The sequence below is a fragment of the Lytechinus variegatus genome, chromosome 7, assembly GCF_018143015.1.
Source record: "Lytechinus variegatus isolate NC3 chromosome 7, Lvar_3.0, whole genome shotgun sequence".
Classification (NCBI taxonomy): domain Eukaryota; kingdom Metazoa; phylum Echinodermata; class Echinoidea; order Temnopleuroida; family Toxopneustidae; genus Lytechinus; species Lytechinus variegatus.
Window position 1 is genome coordinate 12404173 of NC_054746.1, and position 27079 is coordinate 12431251.

The 27079-nt window shown below is 37.2% G+C and overlaps 1 protein-coding gene across 1 annotated transcript in view; it reads right to left on the reverse strand.

Annotated features, from left to right (window-relative positions):
• Nucleotides 1–27079, reverse strand: part of LOC121418461 (papilin-like) — a 167206-nt gene that overhangs the window by 134978 nt on the left and 5149 nt on the right. Inside the window, 2 exon segments of the mRNA XM_041612350.1 lie at nt 7260–7381; nt 26043–26124. Coding sequence (XP_041468284.1) covers nt 7260–7381; nt 26043–26117 — 197 coding nt within the window. The 5' untranslated portion in view covers nt 26118–26124.

Genomic DNA, 27079 nt, shown 5'->3' on the forward strand with positions numbered 1-27079 from the left:
TTCTGCATTACATGACCTTGTTCACAACATTATTGTGAGAGGGTTAATCTAGCTCAGGTCACGAGCCATTGTTGTCTGCGGTTCTTTGATCTTTATTGTGGCTGGGCTTTGGAGGGCTTGTTAATTTACTAGAAAAACTCTCTTGGCAATTACCAGATAATAGAACTTACTATAGCCCTCATCCATGGTTTCCTTTATTATGCTTGACTTGCATCACCATGCCATAGTAGCCTACAAACTATACCCATTCAGCAAGGTGATAGTCTAGCCAGCTGATTAGCAGAGGTGACCAAGGATATTATGAATAAAAAAAGTAATGGCGATGCACCAGCATAAAATATGGAAATTTACACTGTAAAAACTATGGTGTTAAAACTGACACCAATTGGTGTTAATAGAGGACCACACACTGAGGTGTTAAAATAACACCCTAGAGATTGAACATAACACCAAAGAGTTGCTGATGTGGTTTACGGTACACCATGTGGAGTGTTATAGAAGCAGTGGATAGAAGGAGAGAGGAAGTGGATAGGCGAGAAAGTGGAGATTTGAGAATAGAGTATTCTTTCTTGAGAATAGTCCTGAAAAGGACTGTAAACCAGAAGGAATGTTGAGTGAGAACAGCTTGAGTAGTAGAGCTGATGAGGAGATGCTGGCTTGCGTCGGCGAGTAGAGATGATGAGTAGTAGAGAGACTCGACGTTTCGGACAGGTTGACTGTCCGTCTTCAGGAGTGAGTGTTCGCTCGGCGTGCGGCGGTACTTATGGCGTGCGTGCGGACGTGGGGGAAAGCTCTAGGCCGGCGGTCACGGCGGGTTGACGTCGTAGGTGGCGCTCTGTGTGTGGGTCGGCGGTTTTGGCGGGAAACGAGTGGGCGTCGTATGCGGACGTGGTGAGTAGACGGCGGCGTGAGTTACGGCGGCGTGTGTGTGTGTCGGCGGTGTGTACATCAATGGTGGCGTTCTGTGCGTGTTGGTCGGCGGACTCGTCGGGTGAGCTTCGGCGGGAGTGAGTGGGTGGCCTGGTGTACGGATGAGGTGTTGGGTCGTCGGCGGAGGTTGTAGCGAGGTGTCGGTGGCGGTGGTTTGTGTGTCGGCGGAGTCCCTGGTTGAGTTGGTGATGCAATCAGACTGCTGTGTTGGGTAGGAGGGCTCGGTGGAGTGACGGTGGACGGCTGGTTGTTTGTGGATTGGTTAGAAGTTTGGTGGTTTTGGCGGGAAACGAGTGGGCGTCGTATGCGGACGTGGTGAGTAGACGGCGGCGTGAGTTACGGCGGCGTGTGTGTGTGTCGGCGGTGTGTACATCAATGGTGGCGTTCTGTGCGTGTTGGTCGGCGGACTCGTCGGGTGAGCTTCGGCGGGAGTGAGTGGGTGGCCTGGTGTACGGATGAGGTGTTGGGTCGTCGGCGGAGGTTGTAGCGAGGTGTCGGTGGCGGTGGTGTGTGTGTCGGCGGAGTCCCTGGTTGAGTTGGTGATGCAATCAGACTGCTGTGTTGGGTAGGAGGGCTCGGTGGAGTGACGGTGGACGGCTGGTTGTTTGTGGATTGGTTAGAAGTTTGGTGGTGACGTAGGATTGGGTGCCAGATGCTGTTGATGTGGAGGCCAGGGTCTTGAGGCACAGTGTTGTGTTGATGTATCTCAATGGCTTCCCTGACCCTTCTGGTATTCCAGTGCCGGATGTTGGTGATTAGGTGGCTCCTTTCCCATTCTATGCGGTGATTCTCTTGTTGTGCGTGCTTGACGATGGCGGATCGTCCAAAGAGTGTAAATGTAACAACCATAGGTGTTGTAATAACACCTATAGGTTTAAAACTAACACAACCAATTTAACAACGGTGTAAAATAACTGGTGTGGTCCTCTATCTACATCGGTTAACACCACAGTTTTTGCTGTGTAATTTGTGTCAAATTATCAGAAAGATTTGATGTCTGGTGTAAGAGATGATAAAAAAGCAAAATGGGTTCTTGTTATGTGAAGTCATGTTAGTACAAACATCCTGAGAATAAAACGTTTACATTTATGGAGGTCTAGTATCTAAATACCATCTATAAAAAAATCATGTATCAACAACATAGCTATCACACATGTTCAAAGGATGAGAAAAAGGTTTCATGACATAAGCCAATAACACATCATAATTCACCGCCAATACAAAATCTTGCAGTACTTCTGTCATTCAATCGACCTTCATCACACTAATTTTTCATACTTCATTTACCAAGTTGTTGAAATACTGGACCATGTTTATCAAGACAGGAGAGATATCTTCATGATCTTCTCAAAATTACTAACGATGTTCTCTCTACGCATAAAAACAACATTGAATGTGCTCTTGCTATTCAAATTCTTGCAGCATCAAAGAACCATGATATTATAAATAAATATGCTCAAGGCAAATTACTCCATACTTCTCTCAAATTATAATAAATGATAGTTGTGCAGAACGCAGAGCAAGTCATGCATGCAACAAGCTTATTTCTTGATTCATCTACACAATAACTTGACTTTTTGCTCACACTCTGGTCTTTAGTCCATCTTTTGTTGCCATCAAACAAATGATTGCATTTTGTCTTGTCAACCTGCATGCACCTCAAAAGCGGCTTTGCTACAAAAGGGTGAAGTCATGCAAACCAGAAAGAGCTCTCTTCATGAATTCGGTACCTGGGAGGTGTTTCACAAAGATTTGAGTGTGACTGAAAATCAAAATTGAATTTCCAGATGCATGTGGTAAATATTGCATCACCACATTGGTCAGCTCATGTAAAGGGGAAAAGTGCTACCATGTATCTGTAATTGGAATTACGTATTTAATAATATGCACTCTTATTTTAGAGGAGTCGAATTGAACTTGGGAATAGTGCTAGGTGGGAGCCCACTCTGGTTCTAGTAAGAGTGACTCATTTCATAGTTACTTTGACTTGTAATTAAGTGATTACCAGCTGATTGGATACCATTTCGAGTTAAATCAATTCAAATTTGAGTCACTTTGACTCTCAATAGAGTCAACTCCCAGTTGGCACCATTCCGAGGCTAATTTGGCTCTGGATAAATTGTAGTCTGCATGCATAGACCTAAATTGAAACTTAGATCCTCAAGTGAGTCTTCACAAAAAGGATAGCATGTTTAAAACTTGCTGTTCCTTCAGTACGCAAACCATTGCAGGCTGTGTATTCTGACCACATTTCCCAAGTAAAGATTGATTGGATTATGTGCATGTTATATTTGCTAAGTGTGACTTTAAATCATTCACAAACTTTTGTGAAACCCCACCCTGGACATGCTGGTATATGATGGTCCTATTCATCGGTTTCATCAGCAAAGAGAGCGCCAAAATTAACACCCAACATCGATGGAGCATAAAATCTGGGTTTCCTTTTATAGATGTTCATCACGTTGATGATGCATATCTACATGTACAACAGGAAGGGATTGAATTGATCACTTTGGCCCTATTATAGACTCTAAAGGCGGTGCTGCACCATCCCGAGTTTGCTCAATCTCAAGATTTTAGCCCGATCAGCCCTCTTCGCGATTAATCTCGAGATTCAAGAAACCCCGTCTCCACCATCGCACGAAGAACGATTCTTGCTCGAGCGAGGCAACAAGCCCGATATTCCGAGCATGCGCACTTTCGATCTTGGAGTTTCAACGGCCCGCGCTTTTGAATAACTTCCCGCGATATGCAATCAAGTACATGTACTCTTTTCACTAGCACTTTCGCCGAATTCGACCGTTGTTATGCAACAATCCTCTCAGCTCAGCCGCGCTATAATTATAAGCGAGTGAAGTATTCTTCATTTAATATGATGGCGGACGACAGAGGGGAAGAGAGAGAGAGAGAGAGAGGAGGAAAGAAATGCTATTTGCTCACATTTTGCGAAGGAATAAGACGACACTGCTGAGTGTCAGTATTGTTATTGACTATGACCATCGTCGATAATAAGCGCCTCCCCCATCAGTCTGGTCTCTCCCAAAATCCACCATCGTTGCTGATTGGGGAATTGATGAACGCTATTCGCTATAAAGTTGACTTTCGCATGCGTTCGGTACAATCACGATGTGTTTATGTTCTGACCAAGGCGGAAATGGAACGCGAATTGCATTATGGACTGAAGGTCATGAATGAATTAACCTGAGTCCAAACCCGAGTGCGTCTGCACCTATGAATTAGCGCGATAATTCGTAAATAGCGCGCTATTTTGCAAATAAACCCGAGTTGACTTAGGATTGCAATCTCGAGATTAATCCTACGAACTAGCGCGATAATTGCGTCTGCATTACAAACAATCTCGAGATTTTTCAGATCGGGATAATTTGCCGGATCAGAAATAGCGCGCTAATTTGAAAACTCGGGATGGTGCAGACGGCCCTTTTGACAATGTTCTAACTACCTAAAACTAGTTTACTGGAAACTAGTTTAACGTGTAGTGAGAACGGTAAAAGCAATCTTGGAAGCGATCCTCCAAACCGGTTTATAAAACCACCTCATGATGTAGTTTTGAAGATCGCTTTGCCTCGTTAAACTGGTTTAAACTGAGGACACAACCATACTTCGGGAATCGATCTTTGCACATTTTTAGCACACTGTGCGTAGAATGCCAACGCTGCAGTTTTGAACTCCGTGCGAAACGTGTCACCCCACTGAGAGCGTTCCCAAAATTCCCATAGCAACAAGATCGCTTTATGTGAAGTAATTTTGAAAACCACTTTCTGGTGATCAAATGGGACCACTAGCAAAGCAATCTTCCAAACTGGTTTCCTGAACTGGTTCCAGTAAACTACTTTTAGAAAGCGTAATGAGAACGGTGTCTAGGTTACAAGAAACTAAAACTTATCTACTCTTATGTTCAATAGTGTTGCATCTCAGGTTCGGTACAAGCCTATATATCATTTTTTTAAATTTTGAATATATCAAGTTTTCATATCAAAGTGGTAACAAAGATATAATTATTTCAATAACTGGAATTACAGAATAATCATAACCATGAGATTCGACGAAAGTGATGTAGAATACACTGTCGGTCGATTCTACACTTTGTGGAAGTATGGTCGTGGTTTAACAATAATTAGCAGCCACACTCAGCAGCCACATAACTCAGTCTCATGCAAAAAAAGGGTTCAGGACAATAATAAATGCTACTTGCAAGCTTAAATAAATACAAGACAGGCCATATTTACATTGCACATCTTCAGCCTTTAAAGCTAGGATGATGGGGTACGAGATGGCCATTGCAATAGTTTTTAGAGCACAGGAGTGTTTACAAAGTTATTCAACCACACCCACAAGAGGGTCTTGATATAAATATTCTCAAACAGACCCTGTGTGAGTTTTTTCAAAATGTTTTCCCCAAACTACCTCGCTATTAGCTATCAATCAATTCAATCGTCCATCAATACACATTGTCCATGATAGGTATACTCCAAGCACCCATCCCCCTTCCACTTACAGCACTCGAACCGAATTGGTCTATACATTGTTCTTTCTCCATCACGACTGACCTTAGGACCACCTCCATGGTATGTAATAATTATAACAATAATATTCATAGTGCATATCATGTACCTTTAAACGTTTCTAATTCTATGCACTTTCAAAGTAACTACCATCACAACAACAACTGCCACATCCACAACACTGTTTCCTCTATCTCTCGAGCCCACCCCTTACTATGCTGTAAGCTGCAATCAGATTTCCATTATGAATCACAATTATCAAATGAAATTTTCACTTATCAAGTTTTCAAAAATCTTATAAAAACTTTGCTATTTAACTCTTAGCTCTTTACGCGCCTTGAGCACTCTACAGAGTGGATTTGGCGCTTTACAAGTCTCATTATTATTATTATTATCAAGTTTTCCTGAATCAATTTTTAATTAATATTTTACCCCATATTACTTTTGTTTGAGACAAGTAATATATCTGGAAAAGGGGCCAAATCGAGATAAACTCATAAAAGGTTGCAAGACAGCACTGATATCACGATTTGGAACCGATTTGGCATTAATAAAAAGGCCTGTGACAAGGCGGTGCTGCACCATCCCGAGTTTGCTCAATCTCGAGATTTTAGCCCGATCAGCCCTCTTCGCGATTAATCTCGAGATTCAAGAAACCCCGTCTCCACCATCGCACGAAGAGCGATTCTTGCTCGAGCGAGGCAACAAGCCCGATATTCCGAGCATGCGCACTTCCGATCTTGGAGTTTCAACGGCCCGCGCTTTTGAATAACTTCCCGCGATATGCAATTGCTTTTCACTAGCACTTTCGCCGAATTCGACCGTTGTTATGCAACAATCCTCTCAGCTCAGCCGCGCTATAACATAATTATAAGCGAGTGAAGTATTCTTCGTTTAATATGATGGCGGAGGAGGCAACGACAAGGGGGGGGGGAGGAGGAAAGAAATGCTATTTGCTCACATTTTGCGAAGGAATAAGACGACACTGCTGTCAGTATTGTTATTGACTATGACCATCGTCGATAATGAGCACCTCCCCATCGGTCTGGTCTCTCCCAAAATCCATTCACTGGGGGGCTGGACACCATCGTTGCTGATTGGGGAATTGATGAACGCTATTCGCGATAAAGTTGACTTTCGCATGCGTTCGGTACAATCGCGATGTGTTTATGTTTTGACCAAGGCGGAAATGGAAAGCGAATTGCATTATGGACTGAAGGTCATGAATAAATTAACCCGAGTCCAAACCCGAGTGCGTCTGCACCTACGAATTAGCGCGATAATTCGTAAATAGCGCGCTATTTTGCAAATAAACCCGAGTTGACTTGGGATTGCAATCTCGAGATTAATCCTACGAACTAGCGCGATAATTGCGTCTGCATTACAAACAATCTCGAGATTTTTCAGATCGGGATAATTTGCCGGATCAGAAATAGCGCGCTAATTTGAAAACTCGGGATGGTGCAGACGGCCCTACTGTGATGTCATTATTCACTAGATTACTGGATTACTAGTTGTTGAAGTTGATAGTGTGGAGATATTTGGATTTACATTTCATCCATGAACAGACAGTCCTAAAAGTGATGTTGGATTTATTAAAGTAAAGCTAAGTATAGTACGTATATAATCGTAGAACTATATAGCAATCTCCCAAGGAAAAAAAAATAATTGGAGTGAATCACACCCTGTGATGTAGGCTTCTTACCCCTTTAAAGAAGGTTGTTACCTGAAAAAGTTATCCAGGTAATTTGAGATTTATGCCGGAGAGAAAGATTTGAAAGGGTTTTTAAAACGTTCATAACCTACCCAGCGATACACTGTCTCTCTTGGTAAGACACCCCTCCTCCACAGGATCTTGAGCATGCACTCCAGATGCCCCATTCCCCCCATCCTGACTCAGGCTCTGCTTGACGGGCGATGCGATGGATCTGAAATGGGATGAGATGCAAGAACTATGAGTAATCCGCAGCTAAATTTCATTAATTTGTGAAGAATTGATTCCTAATTATGAGAAACTCTTCCATAACATATGCATACTCATGACTAAACTTTGGTAAGAGGTTAGTAATGTGAATTATTCTTGGGTATCTTCTAACAACCCAATCTCACAAAAGAGTATTTGCCATCAACTTTGTTTTTAGCTGTTGGTTACTTTGTGAAAAAATAAAACCTAGTATTATCTTATTTTCATTTTCTTTCAACACCCTGTCTTAATTGTAACAAATCCAATGACTGGATACAAGAAAAACACATCATATCCTGAAACTTTCAGCTCATTTCACACATTAGAATTCATTATATGTTAAAGATAACAAAATACACAAATATCTTTATTTTGATCAGGCAAAGTAAATAAGTTCCTGTAAAATCGTAAGACATTATCCACATCTAAACAGTTTATGGTCAAACAAGTTGATATCATCATGGCTCTACTGATATCATACATGTAGTAGTGACTGGCTGGCAGAGAGGTCGAAACTTTTAGATTATTCACCAAAATTTTAAAGTGGTTTTCAGAAGGCACAGATATATAGAGTCACAAAACAAGGTACACAGAGAGTGAGAGAAAGAGCAGGGAAAGAAATATATCCAATTAGACATGATATTTAACCATCCATTTCGCTCTAGCAGTGTATCTCACACAAAAATAATACTTCATAAAATATTTTTGTATAAAAAGGGGCATTTTCTTTTTTGCTGAAACTGTAAAAAGAAAAAAAAGACAATGGGAAAATGTGAGAGTAATAAACAGAAGCGTACTTGTATGGAATGAAGTATCCCCTGATACCTCGGATGATAAACAACTCGTTAAAGCAGATTGAAGGACATATAAATCTATTAGCCTTTTCAAGCTATAGCGAGTACACAGTCTTTGTATTTACAGCACATATACGAACTAAAGAAAAAGCAACAGAAAAAGAAAGTTTAAGTTTTGGGAGGTCAGAACAGCTGACCAATCATTTCAATATGACACTTGATAGTAGTCTTGTATATTCATCAATGTAATTAGGTATATGAAATGGGCAACAGCAGTGACAAAAAAAGGAAATTTTGTGGTATAAATGAATATTAAACATGCCGATTAGTATCTATAAAGCCTTCAGACTAAGGTCAAACATTATTTGCTACTGCATGTTGCTATACCATAAATGTTGATAATCTGAACGGAGTAAAATCATGAATGGCTGTGAACGCAACATATATCAAAGTCACCAAGGACGAAATATATCCCCTGCGACAAGGACCAAAGTCAATATTTGATCTGTGATTCAAGAGGACTATTATCAATGGCTAAGCTTTTCTCATAAAACATGCTGATAGGCACAATTAATGAACACACAATGAATAATCATGTGTACTGTATGCCAAATGCGGATATTTATGTCCCTATATTGGTGAAAGCATCAAATTTGTGGGCTTATCCTGGTCTGGTGGTTCCGACTCTCATTTTTCAGAGGGTCGCAGGTTCAAATTCCAGCCAGGGTGTGTTCTCCTTATTTTAAGCAAGAAGTTCTTCTATACTGTGATGCACTCAACCCAGGTGAGGGGAATGGGTACCTGACATGATAAATGTGAATGCATTGAATGGTGGAAGCAGCAGCTAGAGGGGCGTTTCATAAAGTTTTTCGCAAGTTAATGACTGGTGATCTTTTCTTGTGGTAAATGATTTTCACCATTATGTCCATTGGTGATTATTTAGCATGAGAGAAAGGATCACCAGTCGTTCTTAAAGTTGCCCTTAACTTATGAACAGCTTTATGAAATACCCACCAGAGTAAATGATCGTTGCATGTTATATCATTATCATCAAATTGAAGGACATGGTATGTTTAATGTGGCATGAAAGTCAACAAATGTGTCCTGAAAGAAACAAGATTTCATCCAGGAATGAACAAAATAATAATTTATCAATAAAAGTTTAAATAATTCTCTATATTTCTCCCTTGCTACATCCTTCTTATACCATCTAGGATTAGAGTTAGGTTTTACATTTGGCTTAGTGTGATTGACACCAGTGCATACACAATGATATAGAATAAAAATAAGACCCAGGTCCCGGGGCCCCCCACCATTCAAGGTTTTTGCCATCTTATAAATGTATACCATAATGAAATTTCCCAAAACTATCAAATACCAGATGAATTATAAAATATCTATGGTAACCTACTAACCTTGAAACTTTCAAAAAGTGGTAAATGAATCATAATGAAATGAAAGATATATCATAAGATATCTATGGTGACCTTGAAACTTTTTAAAAAAGAAATCTTAGGTGAAATTGAACAAGAAACAGGGTCTGTTGGTGCCATGGCCTGTTTGGAGTCATAATGTCCAGTAATGTTACCATTTCAGGGTCATATTTGATCCTTTCTGTGTCACATTAGATGTTAATCTGCATCTTTTTTTTTACCCAGAAGAGATGTGGCACCATCACATATTCACAGCAATATTCACTCAGTAGCTTACAATATGTGACAGTGTTTTGCAATAACTTTTGAACGTGACAGCCTCCTTCCTGAAATTTGGATGCCTACTTTTATTTGCAAAATATTCTGATCTTGAAAGAGTTTTTAACATTGGCAATGGAATGCCAATCGCAAACAGACAAGGAAGTTTCAAAGCCTTGACCCCTCCTCGAAAAAGAAGAGAAGAATTGAATTTTTAAAGTGGTCAAGTTTTTTAGTAACTTCCCAAGAGGAATATAATGATCTAACCCTTGAGTTTGTTTATCACCTGTTTCTTTCTGTCACTTTACCTTGTTTAGAACTTTGAAAAAAAAATTTGGTAAATAATAATTCATATGGTCAACTGAAAGAAGGAGTTTAGGGTCAACCGATATTTTTCTATCTTTCAGAAGTCTCATTGGCACTCTGGGATATTTAGGGATTATAATTCTAAATCTGGTCAATCATGTCCATTTACATAGCGCAGTTACTATGTGCATATACTCAACTGCGCTTTGATACTTGGTATTTTAAAATATAAACTTAAACTGAACAAAAGCATAAGACATTGACAGTCGGCATTCAACCACGTTTTCCTTTCTGGTATAACTATGAAAAATGTATGTCAAAGGTTTTTCATTGAAAGTGAGGTGTTGTTTGTCAGCCAGCCTTGGTATATTATTGACCATGCGAAGACGTAATCATGAATGCGATGAAGATAAAGAAATAAACCGACATCAAGTACTTAGGCATGAGGTCATGCCGACCGCTGACATCAATAGTGCTGTAAATCAGAGATACCTTTCTTCAGTTTTAAGTGTGCATCCTGTTCACTTTGGCATTGTGAGCTAAATTATGGCATGGCCATCACTACCAGCTGCCGAACTTGTCTTGGTATATTCACACACTTTCCAAATAATTCAGCTATTGAAGAAAAAAAAAACAAGTTCATCTTTAAAGTAGTTATGACTCTAACTTATGATCTTGGCGGAGGCCGCAGCTATTGTCTAGTTGCTTTCGTGTGTCTGAGATGCTGTTATGCAAAACCTTGTTAGCTATATGTCTCATGCGGCAAGACTATGAACAGCGGCTGTAAGTTGTTGTTTTCTTTTTATCGATGAATGTCGCATGAAAAACCCGCATCGAGTCTTGGTTGTTGAAAAGAAAACAACATAAGCAAGACGTGTAGTTCAAAGACGGTGGTTGCTACACACTCACTTTTTGTCTCCCCGCATCACACACATCACTCACATTTAGAATAACAGCAACCTGTGCGAACTTGGCCTAGATTATTGGCTATTTTCACTCCATGCAGAAACTACATAAGAACACATTCTGTGAAGAAGTACTTGTAAATTTCATCAAAACTTCGAGGTCAATCTAGTTGGGCTTGTTCTAATAATTTCTTGCTATTGTTTCAATTAGAAAGTAGTTCTCACAAAACCATAGGGTCCTCTGAAAGAAGAGGACCACTATTATGACAAAATTGAACTCATCATTTACTAAAAGATTACCAAATCAAACATTTACACATCAGCTATACAGTAATAAGGCACATACATTAGGTAAGATATTTGCAGATTTATCACAATGATTCTCATTAAATAAATGATTGCATAATCTTGGTGAAGAACTTGACAAGAATACCACTTACTTATCTCGTTAATGATATGTAAATAAAAAAGATCAAATCAAACCAATCTCCCTTAAGCTTAAAGCTTTAAGTCAATACCATCTTGGCCTTTAAAAAGAACTCACAATGAGTTATTATACAGTTATATTAATTAGTCAATTTTAGCTCTAAATAGTAATCAATACCAATAAACATTCATTCAATTAAAAAAGGCAGTAAATAGTATATCACTAAACAGGTCAAGTTTTCATAAATGTATCACACTTCAATTCTTCCGGTCAATTAAATAGCCACTTAATATACCACAGCAAGCACACATCACTAATTACCCCTAATTCTTGTTGCCCCATGCAGTGGAGAAACTTTCCCTAATTCCAATAATATATTACGTTTCTGCCTGAAATCACACAACCTTTTCAAGGATGTGAATTGGCTTGCGGCAATAGGCTTGGTGATTATGCCCAGCTACCTATTAAAATGCTTTCCCTATTAAACCAAGATAAAGGTCAAGTCCACCCCAGAAATATGTTGATTTAAATCACTAGAGAAAAATCAGACAAGCATAATGCTGAAAATTCTATGAAAATCGGATGTAAGATAACTAAGTTATGATATTACAAAGTTTCGCTTATTTTTCACAAAATAGATACCAGTATGCAAAAAAATTAGTCACATGGAAATGGCAGAGTCTATAATGTCCCTCACTCACTATTTCTTTTGTTTTTTGTTTGAATTATACAGTATTTCAATTTTTACAGATTTGACAAAAAGGACCAACTTGACTGAACCATGAAATGTTAAACAATGGTAATTCCAAATGTTTAGGGAGAAATAAAACTTTGTTTCACAGGACAATGAGGAGAAAATTATAATAATATTTCATGTAATAAAATGCAATAGAAATTGTGAGTGATGCCATCAGTCCCCTCATATGCATACCGACAGGGATGTGCATATAACTGTTATGTGAATTAAGCGAACTTTAAAATGTCATAACTTTCTGATCTGATAAATTTTCAGTGCTATGCTTCATGAATTTTCTTTTTATTCAAATCAAGTTTTTGTTGGGGTGGACTTGTCCTTTAAGGAAAATTAGAATATCACTTTGTGATTGAGCATTCACATCACAACCTTCAGAACTGGTTATTGCTATTCGAACATTCTCAGTGAGATTGAATGTTCCTCACAAAATTTGAAACTGTTTTGAGCGGCTTGCATTGTGAAGTGTACTAAAAAGCAAAGGCAATTTGCACAAACTGCAGTATTTGCAGGTGAAGATAACTTCCAGAGCAAACACTGTAAAAACTACAGTGTTGAAACTGACACCAATTGGTGTTTATCGAGGACCACACCCTGAGGTGTTAAAAATTACACCCTAGAGATTAAACATAACACTAAAGAGTGTAAATGTAACAACAACAGGTGTTATAATAACACCTATAGGTGTAAAACTAACACCATCAATTTAACACCGGTGTAAAATAACTGGTGTGGTCCTCTATGTACACCGGTCAACACCACAGTTTTTGTTGTGAAGTTTTGTCTGATCTAATCCTGATTATACTGGTTGAAATATCCAAAGTGCCGGGTCTTGTGAGGTCAGTTTCTGTACCAGCTTACAAGACCTCTTAAGATCGCTTCTAAAAGTTCTTTGAGTGTTCTGATCACAAGTTAAACTGGTTCATACTAAACAGGTTTACCTTCAGCTGGTTCAAACCCAACTGAACCACACACTTCCAGAGGTAAGTTGGTTTTTTTAATTATCAATATGCGCAGAATGGTCTGAGCAGCAGAAAAGGCTGCACTTTGAGACTTCCTAGAATGGCAAGCGGAGAGACCCAAGCACCTTATGGCACACACTTTTTTCAATTCAATTCAATTCATTTATTTCCATTTTCAAATCAAGTTTTCTTCGTTGAGTTTTGGAATAAACATTTTATATCTGAACAGGCTGCAACTGACTTTGCCCTCCAATGTCACCTGCTTCACACATGTATGGGTGCATTTCATGTACCCCTTGGGTAGCAATGCCTTTGTTTCCGATCCTCAGGTCCTAAGCAGCTCTACAATAATGTATTTTCTTCTTTTCTCTTTCAGGCAAAGTCACTTTGGAAAAAGTCACCAAAAGGGCAATTCTTTCGTTCTTTGATTGAGTTGGATTCTTTGATTGTATCCAACTCTGCGTGCTTGAGGAAAATAGGCAGATACTTCACAAAGGAGTACTGGGTTACCCCTTTGACAAAAATTGGACCAGCTTTTGATTTAAACTGCATTGAAACTCCCTCTTTATGAAAAAAATATATGCAGATTTTCCGAGAAGTAAAAGAAAAGCCTATATCAAATTTCTGTTTAAATGACAATTGATTAAGCAGCTGATCTTCTTATTTTTGTTAATTATTTCAATTCTGCTGAATAGAGTATTCTTGTTTATCTAGGTCATCAACAAATTACAGAGTAATGCTAGAGAATTTTGTCATACAATAGAAATAATGGATTTCCATCCTCTATATTCATTATTAGCCATATTCAGTAGAATAAGTTTTCAGATACACTATAAAGAATGATAGGATGGAGAGGGGTGAGTCATCCTTATAAAGGGGTGACACAATTTTTAATAAGAATGGAAATAAACACTGTCATTTCTCAGCCCTTTTCTATCCTTTTCTATCTTTTCCACCTTTTTGTGTTTTTCAGAGTGTATTGATTTCAATTTGAACAAATACCTCAATATAAAGCATATTGCTTTATGCAATATAAAATCAAGTAATGGTCTTTTTTTTCTTTGAATGGGGGGAGGGGTGGGTCCAAAATGCTGTTGCAACTGGTATCTTATCAAATAAAAAGCATGTGTACAAGATAGTAAATCTAGCAAAAACTTATAAATCTTAAGATAGTACATCAAACAAATTTTGTTTGATTCACTATGTACAGTATCTCTCAGTCAATTTATGTTATGAGATGTATTACTACAAAAATAAACCAAAATACAGCTGTGCTCAAAAGTTGGTGAACCCTGCCACAAAATGTACTCTTTCATGCAGTGTTGGATGGAGACAGCAAGACTACAATGTTTGGCGTGCCCAGAGAAACAAACTATATTGCATGTAATATTTTATCACCTGAATATTCAATGACTTAAATATCTAGAACATGACAGAACTTGAACACTTTAAATATGTTCATTTTCTGGTGGGTTCACTAAGTGTTTAGCAGCACTGTATTTGTAGAAATGCTCTCAATAGGCGGTTTCAGACCGCCTCGAAGTTCGCCAGTTCCAGGTATTCTCTGATCGGGAAATTTACCCCGATCAGAAAATACCAGGTATTTTGGTAATGTGAAAGCAAACTACGCGTAATTTCCCCGAAAGAAAATACCCGCTAAATAGTAGGTACTTGGCGAAATTACGAGAACTTTCGTGGGGATTTTTCCAAGGTCGCAGGTATTTTGGCGATGTGAAAGCAAATTACGGGAACTTTTATCCCAGCGTGTCGTTGGGCGCGGCGGCGTGGGTGGCTGCTGGGCTAGTGATTTTTAATCTCCCGCCTTGCCTGCTTATCAGACCACACTGCGCATGCTCGTAACTTCGGGAACTTATCCGAAGGATGTGTTTCGGGGCGGTGTGAATGCAGGAATAATTAACGGGTATTTTTTAGCCTTAAAAAGTTCTCGTAATTTAACGGGGATTCTTGTGATCGAGGCGGTTTGAAACCACCTAATATCTTTTGCCTCTGCCCTCATATATCACCATGTCACCATACAATATCACATCATTCCCAATCTCTTTTTTCGGTATCAGAGAAGTTTAAATAAATCATTTCATGTGCCAGGTCACCAGTTGGGATAGTATACACTGTTTAGATCATTTGTGTGACCTGACATGAATCTCATAGACCCCGTTCTCATTATGCTTTCTAAAACTACCATAGTTTACAGGAATTGGTTCAGGAAACCAGTTTGGAAGATCACTTTGTTAGCATTCCCATCTGATCACCCAAAAGTGGTTTCCAAAAACCCATTAACGAAAAGCGGTCTTGTTGCTCTCGGAGGGGTGATATGTTTTGCATGAAATTTGAAATTACAGCATAGACATGTGTGGACAGTTGTGCCCTCACTTCCGCTAAAACCAGTTTAAATAGGGATAACAATCTTGAAAACTACATTGCGATGCGGTTTCTAAACTGGATTTCCAAGACTGCATGCTTAGAGCTTTCTCCTTACACTGTAAACTAGTTTCCACTAAACTACTTTTCAGTAAACTAGTTTTAGAACAGTAATGAGAACGGGCCCACGAAGCACCTAACACCCCTGAAAATTTAGATCATTTGTGCGACTAAACTTCAATCCATAGCTTTATGAACCTCATGTGCAAACAGGTAGGGTATGTCAACAACATGAAACAGAAGTTTGTAATTTTCGCTGGTTCAAAAGTCACTTTACAAAACCCATGAATGAGCATGGATATACCGATTGTCTGGGACAGCGAATGAACAAGTTATGGGTTGATCTGATTTGAAACAGAAGTGTCAATGACTGGTAAATTATTCACTGTGGTGTAAGGATAAAAATAGAACTTTGTGCAGTTTCATAAAGCTTGTTATTATACCAAATGCACATTTTTTTATTGCAATTTTGTTATTACAACAGGTTTTATGAAAAAGGGCCCTGCAGAAATTCATTTGGGGAATCTGCAGTGACAAAATAGAAAGGACATGTAACAGTTGAAAAGAAAGACAATAAAAATAGCCTTGAAAATTAAAACGTTTGTAACCATGATGAAATAAATTTTTAAGACATCATTTTAATTCACCAAGTATCTTCTATTGGTTAAGTCTATGTATTCAATGAAAGTCCAACCTTTTAAAATAAAAGACTCTTTACACAGCTAAAATACCATCTACCAATTTATTTGATTGCATCATTTACTTTATATAAAAAAGTTACTTTCATTTTACTACATTCCCTAAGTTAAAAATCATCAAATGGAATATTATTGTGTATTGTTAGCATCTTTTTTAAAGGGGGGATGTTGGTGAGTAGTACTCACACTTTAAATATCTGCACTGCATCTGATTGCATGGGAATAAGGCAAGTACTTTCATTGACTAAAATTATTCTCTACTTGGCTCAGTAAAAAGCATTTTGTCTTTGCTATAGATCGGCAGATCAGAAATATATTTTTGCAAAAAGTTTGGGTATATTTTGGAATAAATCTTTTTATTTCATTTATAAGAATTCAAATCTGGAAGGTCTGCACACACTGCTGCTCCTAAAATAAATGTAATACACCTGCATTTGATTACTATCATACTCTTATGATTTGTATTGTTCAATAATGTTAACTACACATGGGAGCAATGATAATATCTGAATATCTAGATGAACTTACTTATCTCTCTAGACAAACAGGCTACACAAAGTCCATATGTGACACATTCTCATCCACTTAGAGATCTTTTTTCTTTTGTTATTCTAATTCTAAGGTCCATAATTACCGTGTTTACACATTGACTCGGCTCGGGTGTTGAATCCGCGAGCCGGGTTGAACACTGCGAAGAAGGGATCAGAGATCACGTTTATACGTACATATAAAAAGGCGAGTTCAACACGGCTCGCGGATCTCGAACGGAAGAATTATGACGTCGCAAATTAAACGCGGGAAATTCACCGCCGGAATCGAATCTTGTCTGTGCGAACAACAACAATGCCAAAAGTGAAAGCGCGCGCAGTGACCTGGTCAAGAGAGTTCGACACGGCTTTCTGTTTACACACGAAAAAATTGCCGAGTCTGACTCGGCTCGCGGGTTGAAACCTACGATTTTGGCGGATCAAAAAAGCTGTGTTCGACACGGCTCGCGGATCACACTGATCGCGTTTACACAGCATAAAATTGCCGTGTTGAGCACGGCTCGCGTGTCGAACCCCCGAGCCGTGTCACTGTGTAAACACGGTAATACTCTATTTTTACCAGAAGCTATCAAAACTCAATGTAATCTCCGGACCTACATCTAGTCTGAGATGTAGGAGGGGGCAGGGGGAAATTGGTTTGCTATGGGTGAAGGGGGCTTGTAAGAACAGGTTGAACACCCACAAGCCAAGAGTAGCACCTACATCTACATGTATGTGCAAAAACTCTGAATGTCCAAGCAGTCTACCTTATATTGTATTTACAAATATCACAAAATAATCTCCACTGGGAAGTTGCCTGAATTTCTTTGATCGATCCAATCCACTGTATAGCATCCTGGCTCATATTTGCAGGGTGTGTCGTCGCTGCCAACGCTGCCAGTAATCCAGTACAATGGACATAGCTCTTTGACCCTGAAATCATTATGAATAAACTTTCAACCAATCAGATCTCTAAGATTAATTATTCAAATTTTTTAGATTAATGCGCGGTAATTACAGAATAGGGATGCAAGCATAAACAGGTACCAATCGAGAAAAAAAAATCAAAATCTACTCAACACCTAATGAAAAGACTTATTTCCATAATGTAGTGTCGAGTTCCCCAACACACCCTCAACATTTTACAAACTTCAGAAATATACACGATCAACCCCCCCCCCAGCCTTCATTTCAACCACTCCCCCCACCCCCTCCTCCACAGCCTTCATGAATTTGACCCACGAATAAAATTTTCAATCAGAAAACTGAATGCAAGAAAATGCAATTTGTACGGTACTTGGTATTTTTGTTGGTTTGGGGGTCAAATTTAAGGGGAGCAACACGTTCATGGCAGGGAGTACCCCTTCTGCTTCCATCACTCAAAGTCATGACCACCCCACACACCCCATTCAGGAACAAATCACGAAGGGTTTGCATTGACCAACTTGCCCTGAAAAATAATCACTAGAAATCATGTTTCACCGCCTCAAAATTATCCGCTCTTTGAAGTGCCTTGTACTCTCTTCATCAACAGTACGTAGCATTATTACATTTTCCTATTTAATAAATGTCCGAGCCCTCTGGGCAAATCATGGCTCGCAAATCTACACCACCATTCTACAAGGAAAAATATCCTTACACAAAACATGTTATTGCTGTATGATTTATCTCAAAGAACCTAAAATTTTGGCCCTGCTATTCATTTCACCAAATGATATAATCTGTCCATATTTAAGTATCCACATTGGCAAACAATAAATCAGTGGTTGTATTTAAGCACGATAAATATATTGTTAAAAAATTAAGTTACAAGAGAAAAGAATGGAAAGTTCTGTTCACACAAAAAAAATAATCCAGGTACAAAAACATGTTATTGCTTTGTCTAAAAATTTTATATTTTGTTCCTACTATTTACTTTACAAAAGGGGATGTTTAAGTATCCATATTGACAAACAATAATTCAATAATTGCAACTTGCATTTATGGTACAAAATACCCCCAAAAATCTATTGTGTTCTATTTATTGTGGGGCAAACTTGAAGCAAACACTAAAAATCAAATTATGGACAGAATTTTAGGGCCAAAAAAATAAAAAATTTGAAAAATAAAATGTTTTGTTATATAAATTGATTTTCAATATACTGGTATTGAGCTTGACAAAGTTTATTAATTATCCGCTTCTTCATTCATAAAGTGTTATTTTTTGACAAATTTTACTTATTTGGCACTAACGTGTAACGATCATTCATATACATTTTGGCGTTATCTGTTAAATGTTTTGCTAAGCAATGTGAAGAAAGCTTTTGTGAGTTTAGGTAATAAACTCATTGAAATTTCATACTATCCTGATTCAGAATTCAATTTCAGCATCAGCAAATAATCATTGATCTTCTAATTAACTATTCACTTTTAATTTTGAAATTAAAGTATTGAAATAAAATCTTGAAAAAAGGTTTCAGTATTGACATTATTTTAAAAAAGAGTCCCTTAATTCCCAATTTAACTCTCAAAAATGAAATACACTATTCAAATATAACTTATTTTTCTCAAGTTTACTTACATTTTTCTTTGACTTTTTTTTCATCGACTTTCACAGGTGGCTTCTGCAGGAGTAAATTGGGCCCATAATCCTCAATTTAGGATCCGATATGGATTATAACAGCTGTTAATGGTTTGGTAATGCCTTAGGGCAAGGGGTACAAATTAACTTCACCTTCCCCCATCAGACATAAATTGGTACTGAGGTTAAGACGAAAAAGCCAGGTACAGTACCCGTGGGAGTGGTATAGATCTAAGCAGGTAAAAGGGTAATTCTGTCAAGCCTATCAAATAAGATATGATTTTCCTGGTATATATTTGACAACTTTCTCACAATATCTTGGAGAACTTTTGAAAATTGGATTCAGGGGGGGGGTCAAATTATTTTCAGAAGTGCTTGGCAGAGGTATAAATATTATGAAAGATAACCAAGATATTAAAGGTTCTGACTTTTTAAGTTTTTTTTAATGATGAATGATATAATTTGTGTTTTATGAAAACATGATAAATTTCAAAGAATCCAGTAGGCTAAAAATTTTTTTTTACTTAATTGTTGTTCGGAAAGTAAAAGGGCAATATGACACTATTGATTGCAAAAACCTAGCCTGAACAATCTATCCCCAAAAAAAATGTTTGACTAAGAACAATTTTTTTCATGATAATGAGCAGTAATATTACCCTTTTACTGCCAAATGAAAAAATCTTCAACAAAATTCATCAAACATAAGTTCCTCTAAAAAAAACCCTCATATTTCTCTTTCTTTCACTCTCTCTCTCTCTCTCTCTTTCCCTCTATTTTCACCCAACCCCAACAGAAGGAATTGCATAGTAACAGTTGGTATCATATCCCCTCCTTTACCCAGGTTTGCCTGAGGTGTCTCTCTCTGAACCCACTGCAAAATGCAATTAAGATAAAAGTAATGTTATCCTACAATGAATAAACAATGAAGAATGTCTCCTAGCAGTTCTAGGTCATTGACCCCAAACCTAGACATCAGTAGGCCATCTTCACAACCCAAAGTTTTCAAATTATCACACCGTTTCTAAACCAGAAAATTATTCTGATCAGACAATGATGAGATTATTATTAACAGAATTGTGATTAGCAAACTATTTTGTTGGCTTATAGTCTCAAGATTGCAATCCCAAGAATTTATTTGTAAAATTGCTAGTACACAAAAATCATTTTTCCATTCACTTTTCAAGGAAGCGTGTTTGTCAGTAGATTTTCCCAGTGAAATAAAATTCAAACATAATGACCTTGCAAAAATAAACTAAAGAAATGAATACATACATGCTCTCTTTAATTGGCTTTAAACTAGTAAAATAGCACATTTCATATATTTAAGCTATATCACACAAAAATTACCTTAATTTTAAAAATCTTTTCAGAGTTTTTTTTAATGATTTCCAAGTGAATCCATATATGTAAATCCATATTTACAATGACCTTGCAAATGTCTGGTTTGTACGACACTCAACAGTTATAGAATGAACAAAGAAATGAAGACATATATGCCCTCTTAAATTGCCTTCAAACAGTGAAGAGTCAACTACAGGCCAAAGCCCTGTGATGTGGTCTTGACTTCTGAAAATGTTTCTCCTGCCAGCCGATCTCCTCTGAAATAATATGTGAACACTTCACATATCTGAATGTAAACATTTTTGTAATAGGCTGACATGTACACTTATGATTTCATGAAGAGCTTGGAACAAGGGTAGCTATCCTGGAGGGAACATCCCCACCCTTGAATTTAAAATTTTGTACGTAGGAGAGGATGATCTTGTGCCATACCCCCTCCCACTTGTGAACCAAAATTCACTTGTGCATGGCTAGGAAGGGCAAAAATTTGGAAAATACCTTCTTAAATTTCCTTTGTTTGTGTCTCTTTCGCCTAAACCTCACTCCATCTCCACCCTTCCCCCTTCTTCCTCACTCCTCCCCCACCCCACCCCCTCTCTCTCTTTAATGAGCTCCTTTGTTAATCAACTGATTTTCAAAGTAATTCACACGATTTACCATTTTACAGATAAATGCAATAATGAATCATTTTGTTCTTAATATTCTTTACACTTTACTTGAAGTTCATAACATTGCGTCCACCCCCCTCCCCTAAAAAAAATCCCACAGTATTCACACAAAACCTGGGCAGTGTAAATATGGCGTTGACATATTTTGGAGTCAATCTTGGATTATGTTGACATTCAGCATGTTTGCAAACAAGCAATTTATTACAGGACTGTAACAAGAGACAGCGCACAGCGTGAACTTTGGATTATGTGCAGTTCCTTGCCAATGTATAGATTCTAGTTCATTCACATACTGTATGCTAAAACTTAAAAGTCTGGATTTATTGTCTGGTTATCCAACATGAGTAAATTGACTGAAATACTAATCAAAATAGATTTTGGCAATAACTTGGATACTAAATGCGCAAGTAAGGCCTTTTAGAAATAAAAATGAAATATAGCCCAAATCTAAAATTTTGTTTATTTGGTATAGAAACATAATAAAATGAGATGGATCAATTAAACTGTGCACAACTACAAACACAATTTCTTGTGGTCTTGTAACCAATAATTGACTACACATGATGTCAATGTTCTTTTTCAAAATATAAAATATAACTTCTTCATAAATTAAAAAAAAAAAATGTTTAATATTGACATAAGTGGGTATGTATAAACCATGAAAGGAAAAAATACATAAAAGGAGATAACTTATTATAAAACATGATAATGGGTGGCAAATTTATATCTCATTACTTGGGGTTATTTATTTTTCCTACTTGACTCAAACCCTTTCATTACTTTTCTGTAATAATACTTATAAATGTGACCAAATACAAATTGAGCAATTGTTTAGATAAAACTCAAATGCAACACAATTTTCATTCAGCCAATAGGGACCTATTGAGTAGTTGTGTTGATTAACTCACTCAAAACAGGGTTATATTTAACAGACCCCTGCTTTTTTAAAGTTATTTTTATCCTTAGTTTTATCATTAATTTTCTTCATTCAACATTGCATTTCCCCTTTAATTTCTTAATTTCACCTTCTTTTGTAAACATTTGCCATGATCATGAACTCTCAATCTTATGCCTGAACTAGCCCATTTCTTTGAAGTCATTTCTTCACACCTACATGTATGTGCTCAAATATTTATCCCTGTCCTGGACACACATTTACTCTCCCATTTTTTCCTATATACTATCAAATAGTGAATGACTACAGTAACAATGAGCCCATGGCAGTAAACATGAGTGGAATGTTTTATATCAGCTTATAATATGTCAGATAAATCAATCATGGAACTAAACTTGTCACACATCAACAAAACCAACTCCAAAAATGGCCCCCCCCCCCCCCCCCCCCCCCCCCCCCCCCGTCTACAAAGAATTGTGATTGATCCGATCAGTCAAAGCTATGGACGGCCAGCAACGTCAACATCTATTTATGCATGTTTGTTCACATTGTTTTCTTGAAAATACACTGTGCTTCTCTTTGTTTATGAAGGACATTGTGCAAATTTCCTGTAGAAAAAATTATGACACTGATGGATTTCCATAGAATTACAACTGATCGGATCAATCGTAACTCCTTGTAAGACGGGGCCCTGACCTCTGATATGCCACTGGTAATAACATTATAGCATTTGTCAGTCTGCATTTTTCGAGTGGGACTGTACCATATCTTTGTAATTGTAAAAGACTGCATGTTATACCATGAGATTTTCAACAAGAATTTCTTTCTTTCTCTTCTTTCAAGTCACTTTTTTAATGTTATAACTGAGTTTTTTATTGATTCTCATATCAAGTCTTTGTTTTAATGCTGATAGGTACTGATTTAAATCAAATATAAAATCTAATGAACGTATTCAACAACCTATCAAACTAATTAACATCAGACAATAACACCAAGAGACAATCTTTGTAAAATGTAGGTAAAATTTTTTAAATATTTGTACACTAAGCAAAACCTTCTCAAAGCAATTAACGCCAGCTCATCCTGTCAAGTTTTACAGAAACTTCTATTTTCGACTCATATTGACAAATGGTCCAGTTTTCGAACAAAAACTGTCTAGCCTACCAAAAAGGGGAACGTATAGACTACATCTCTTCTATCACACAATTTTCCTTTTTTCAATTAAATTTTGAAATACAAGGTGATATGGAGCGAATAGATCCTCCTTTCTTTTAATACATTTTGTGTTTTTCATGGTCTGAAAATTCTCAACATGTATAAGTCTGAAAGAACCAATTAAACCAACAAAGTACTTTATTATAAGAGTGGTGTTTCCCTATTCAGTGGATAATCCTCGTCTTCCTAAATCCATTGTTATTTAGGGTACAATGTCATGCCTTCAAATCTGAAGTGGGCTTCTATTCTAATCATTAATTTTCTGGTACAGCAAGTCTTAATCCATGTCTATTCGCTGATGATAATAATAACTAAATCTTAATCTATGTATTTTATTTACTGACAATGTATACAGTGGCACACCTTCAATCTCAATTTGCAAGGTAACCAGTAATATGGATTTTTGGAGAAAAAGTTTTTCAAAAAATCAATCATTTCCTCTTTATTTGTCAAAATCACTGAGCAGATCACAATTGATTTACCAGATTATCATTCTAACAAGGTTGATTCAGACTGCTTTCTTCCTTTTTTTGAGGGGGGGGGGTTATAAAGTGACTTTTTAAATATCCATTCCTTTAATAATGATAAAAGTAACATTTATATAACACTTCATACCATGTTTCTATGCACAGCATAATGTCAACTTGGCTTTATGAGGGCTACCACGATTAGGTGCGAGAGCTTTAAAGGAATTCCTTCCTACCAGGTTTACCCATCTTCTAAATCTGGGAAAAGACTTGCAACTGATATCAAATGCCTTGAAAAAGGACATGAGTGCTGTGGTGGGATTTGAGCCCTGGACCTTGTGGTTCAAAGTCCAGAAACTTATCCACTGAGCCATGACACTGAATACTTTGCCTTCTAAAATATTTTAAGGGGACACTATTTCTACACAACTTCTTTTCCTTAGATCAGTACTGATATAATTCAATATTGGTCTTGGAAGGATGATACATCAAAACTTTCATCTCACTAGAGTCCTTTTAAAAAATATCGATTTACTTCACAATTCACTATTCAAGTATGTACAGAGTGGATTTGATGCTTAACAAATGACAATATGTCTATCGTCATCATTCTCAAATTCACAACAACAATAGACTGTAAAATTTGTGATTTCATAAAAATTATACTTTATATTTTTTTCTTTACAGTCGAAAGGAACGGAGTAACACAACTCATCTTGACTAGGGACTATGTTAATTCAGGCTCTCGAGGAAGTATTTGGACACTGTCTATCAAATATGTGTGAAGTCAAGATGTCATGTCTTTTCTTATTTTCAAATGGGCACTTACTGTAAGTGGCTAGCAAATAGATGACTGGACAAACCCAATTTAAATCTATTTACATCCAGACCTTTGTATGCTGTGCAAACCCATCACTCAAGGAAAGTGGTCTGAATATTCAGCCTAGGGTCCCTGCCTAGCTTGTGCACAGAAGGTCTTTCTCATTTGAATTTGAAACAGCAGGATGTATTTGTGCTAGTCTTATGTGTAGACCCACTTGTTGATCAAAGTTTCAATCAGGGTCTATGCATGAAGACTATTCAGACCATACCATACAGTTATATTTTGAACACTCTATTGGACATAAATACCTTTCATTCTTCTTTTTACTCTTTACAATATTTACTCTTTAGGGGATTGAATGGCTATATATATTTGCATTCCAGCAAAATTGGTAGCAAAACAAGAAAACAAAAAGTCAAGTTCTCTCAGATTCGTTTGTGAAATATGACAGATGAAAATAAAATTATTTTAATACATGTTAGTGTGTCTGTTTTTAGAGTAGCTTTCATGAATTTATCATGGAATGTAATCTTCAAACAACTTTTGTGTGCAGTAATATTTGCTAGTTCATATCACAAGGATCATGCTGTCATTACATGTATTTGAATAATGAAATTAGGAATGTCAAAACTGTATATCAGGGGTTCTCAAACTTTTCCTAGATGTGTCAGTGGGATTCCAAAGACACTAGTAGGGCCAGAGTTATCTGTGTAATCAATGTAGATTTTTAAATTTAAACAGCAACATGGCTCATGATTAAAAACTCAATTACAAAACACAGAACACAAACACCATCAGCGGTGTACTGTTCAGCATCAAATATATGAAGCTGATTATTTCCTGCTTTATTCAGCGCAACTTTATTCCTGTTTGACCCATCACAAGAAAGGCCAATTCTGGCACCTGCTTATGTAGGCTTCCACTTTGAGAACAAATTTAAAGACATTTCAATACTCAATCGTGTTCAATATCGCATTTGAGATGCTGAAGATCGTGAAATCTGAGGTGATCTTGTTAACAAATGCATCATTTTTTATGTCATATTTCATTGCTTTAGTTTCATCTTTACTATTCCCAACTATTGTGGTCAGTATTATGCTATCATATTATTTTTGTTTTATTCTAAGAGCATCTTTAAATGAAAGAGATAAACATACCTGCGAAGCCTGACTGGATCTAAAGATGACAATGATGCAGATCAAAGAAAGCCATTGCACCTCTCTAAAGGCCATTGTATGCCTGTGGATAAATGGTTAAGAAACTACAATTATTACTTTTATTCAATATTCCAATTTGAAGTATGTTTTCATTATAATCACCTCAATAAATTGTCTTTGATATCAAAACATTACAGGTCTAACTGAAAAATGAATGGAAATAAAGAAATGCATTCTTTCCAAATCAGGACACAATAGACTTTGCATCAGTGCATAATTAAACATAATCATAATTAGTTTTATGTTTTATTTTACACCCAGGAAACTATTTCAGTAATGTTAAAATCATTAATACAAGTGTCACTACAGCACATCCTTCTTGACATAATGAACTTATCAAAAGCATAATTTCATAAAACTCAATTCAAAGAAAAGATTTATTTCATATTAACAAACAGTCACACCAATGAAATCAACTCCAAACCATGGCTGTATACAAGGGGGTGGGGGAGGGCAAGGGGCAGCCCCCCCCCCCCTGAATTTTTTTGGCAAACTTACATATCAAACTTACTGAGATTATTGCACAAATTCGCCAAAGTAAACAAGAAATCCTTCAATTTCACTTAACAAAATGCAGAAATGCCCAAATGACAAGCTTGGTTGCTTCAACCCCTCGCTATTGATTTTTTTCCAAAAAAGTTTATGCGTGCAGCCCCCCAGCAAAAAAAAATCTGCATATGGCCATGCTCCAAACTGACCAACAGTATGCCATTCAAAACAATTCACTAGATTTGATTAGTCTGGAGTCGGATTTGTTGTTGCGACAATGGCATCATTATGTTTCATGTATTTTTTCAATCATGGATTAAGCTCCATGATTTAATCACAGCATACGTACTTCAGCCTACTGGCTGTTCTTCGGCCACTCCATGTAAAAATTGAAAATCATAAGAAACAACGCATACTAACAATTATTTCATGATTAAAAACAGAGAACATGAAAAATTAAATTAAAGAACACAAAAATCAACTGAAAG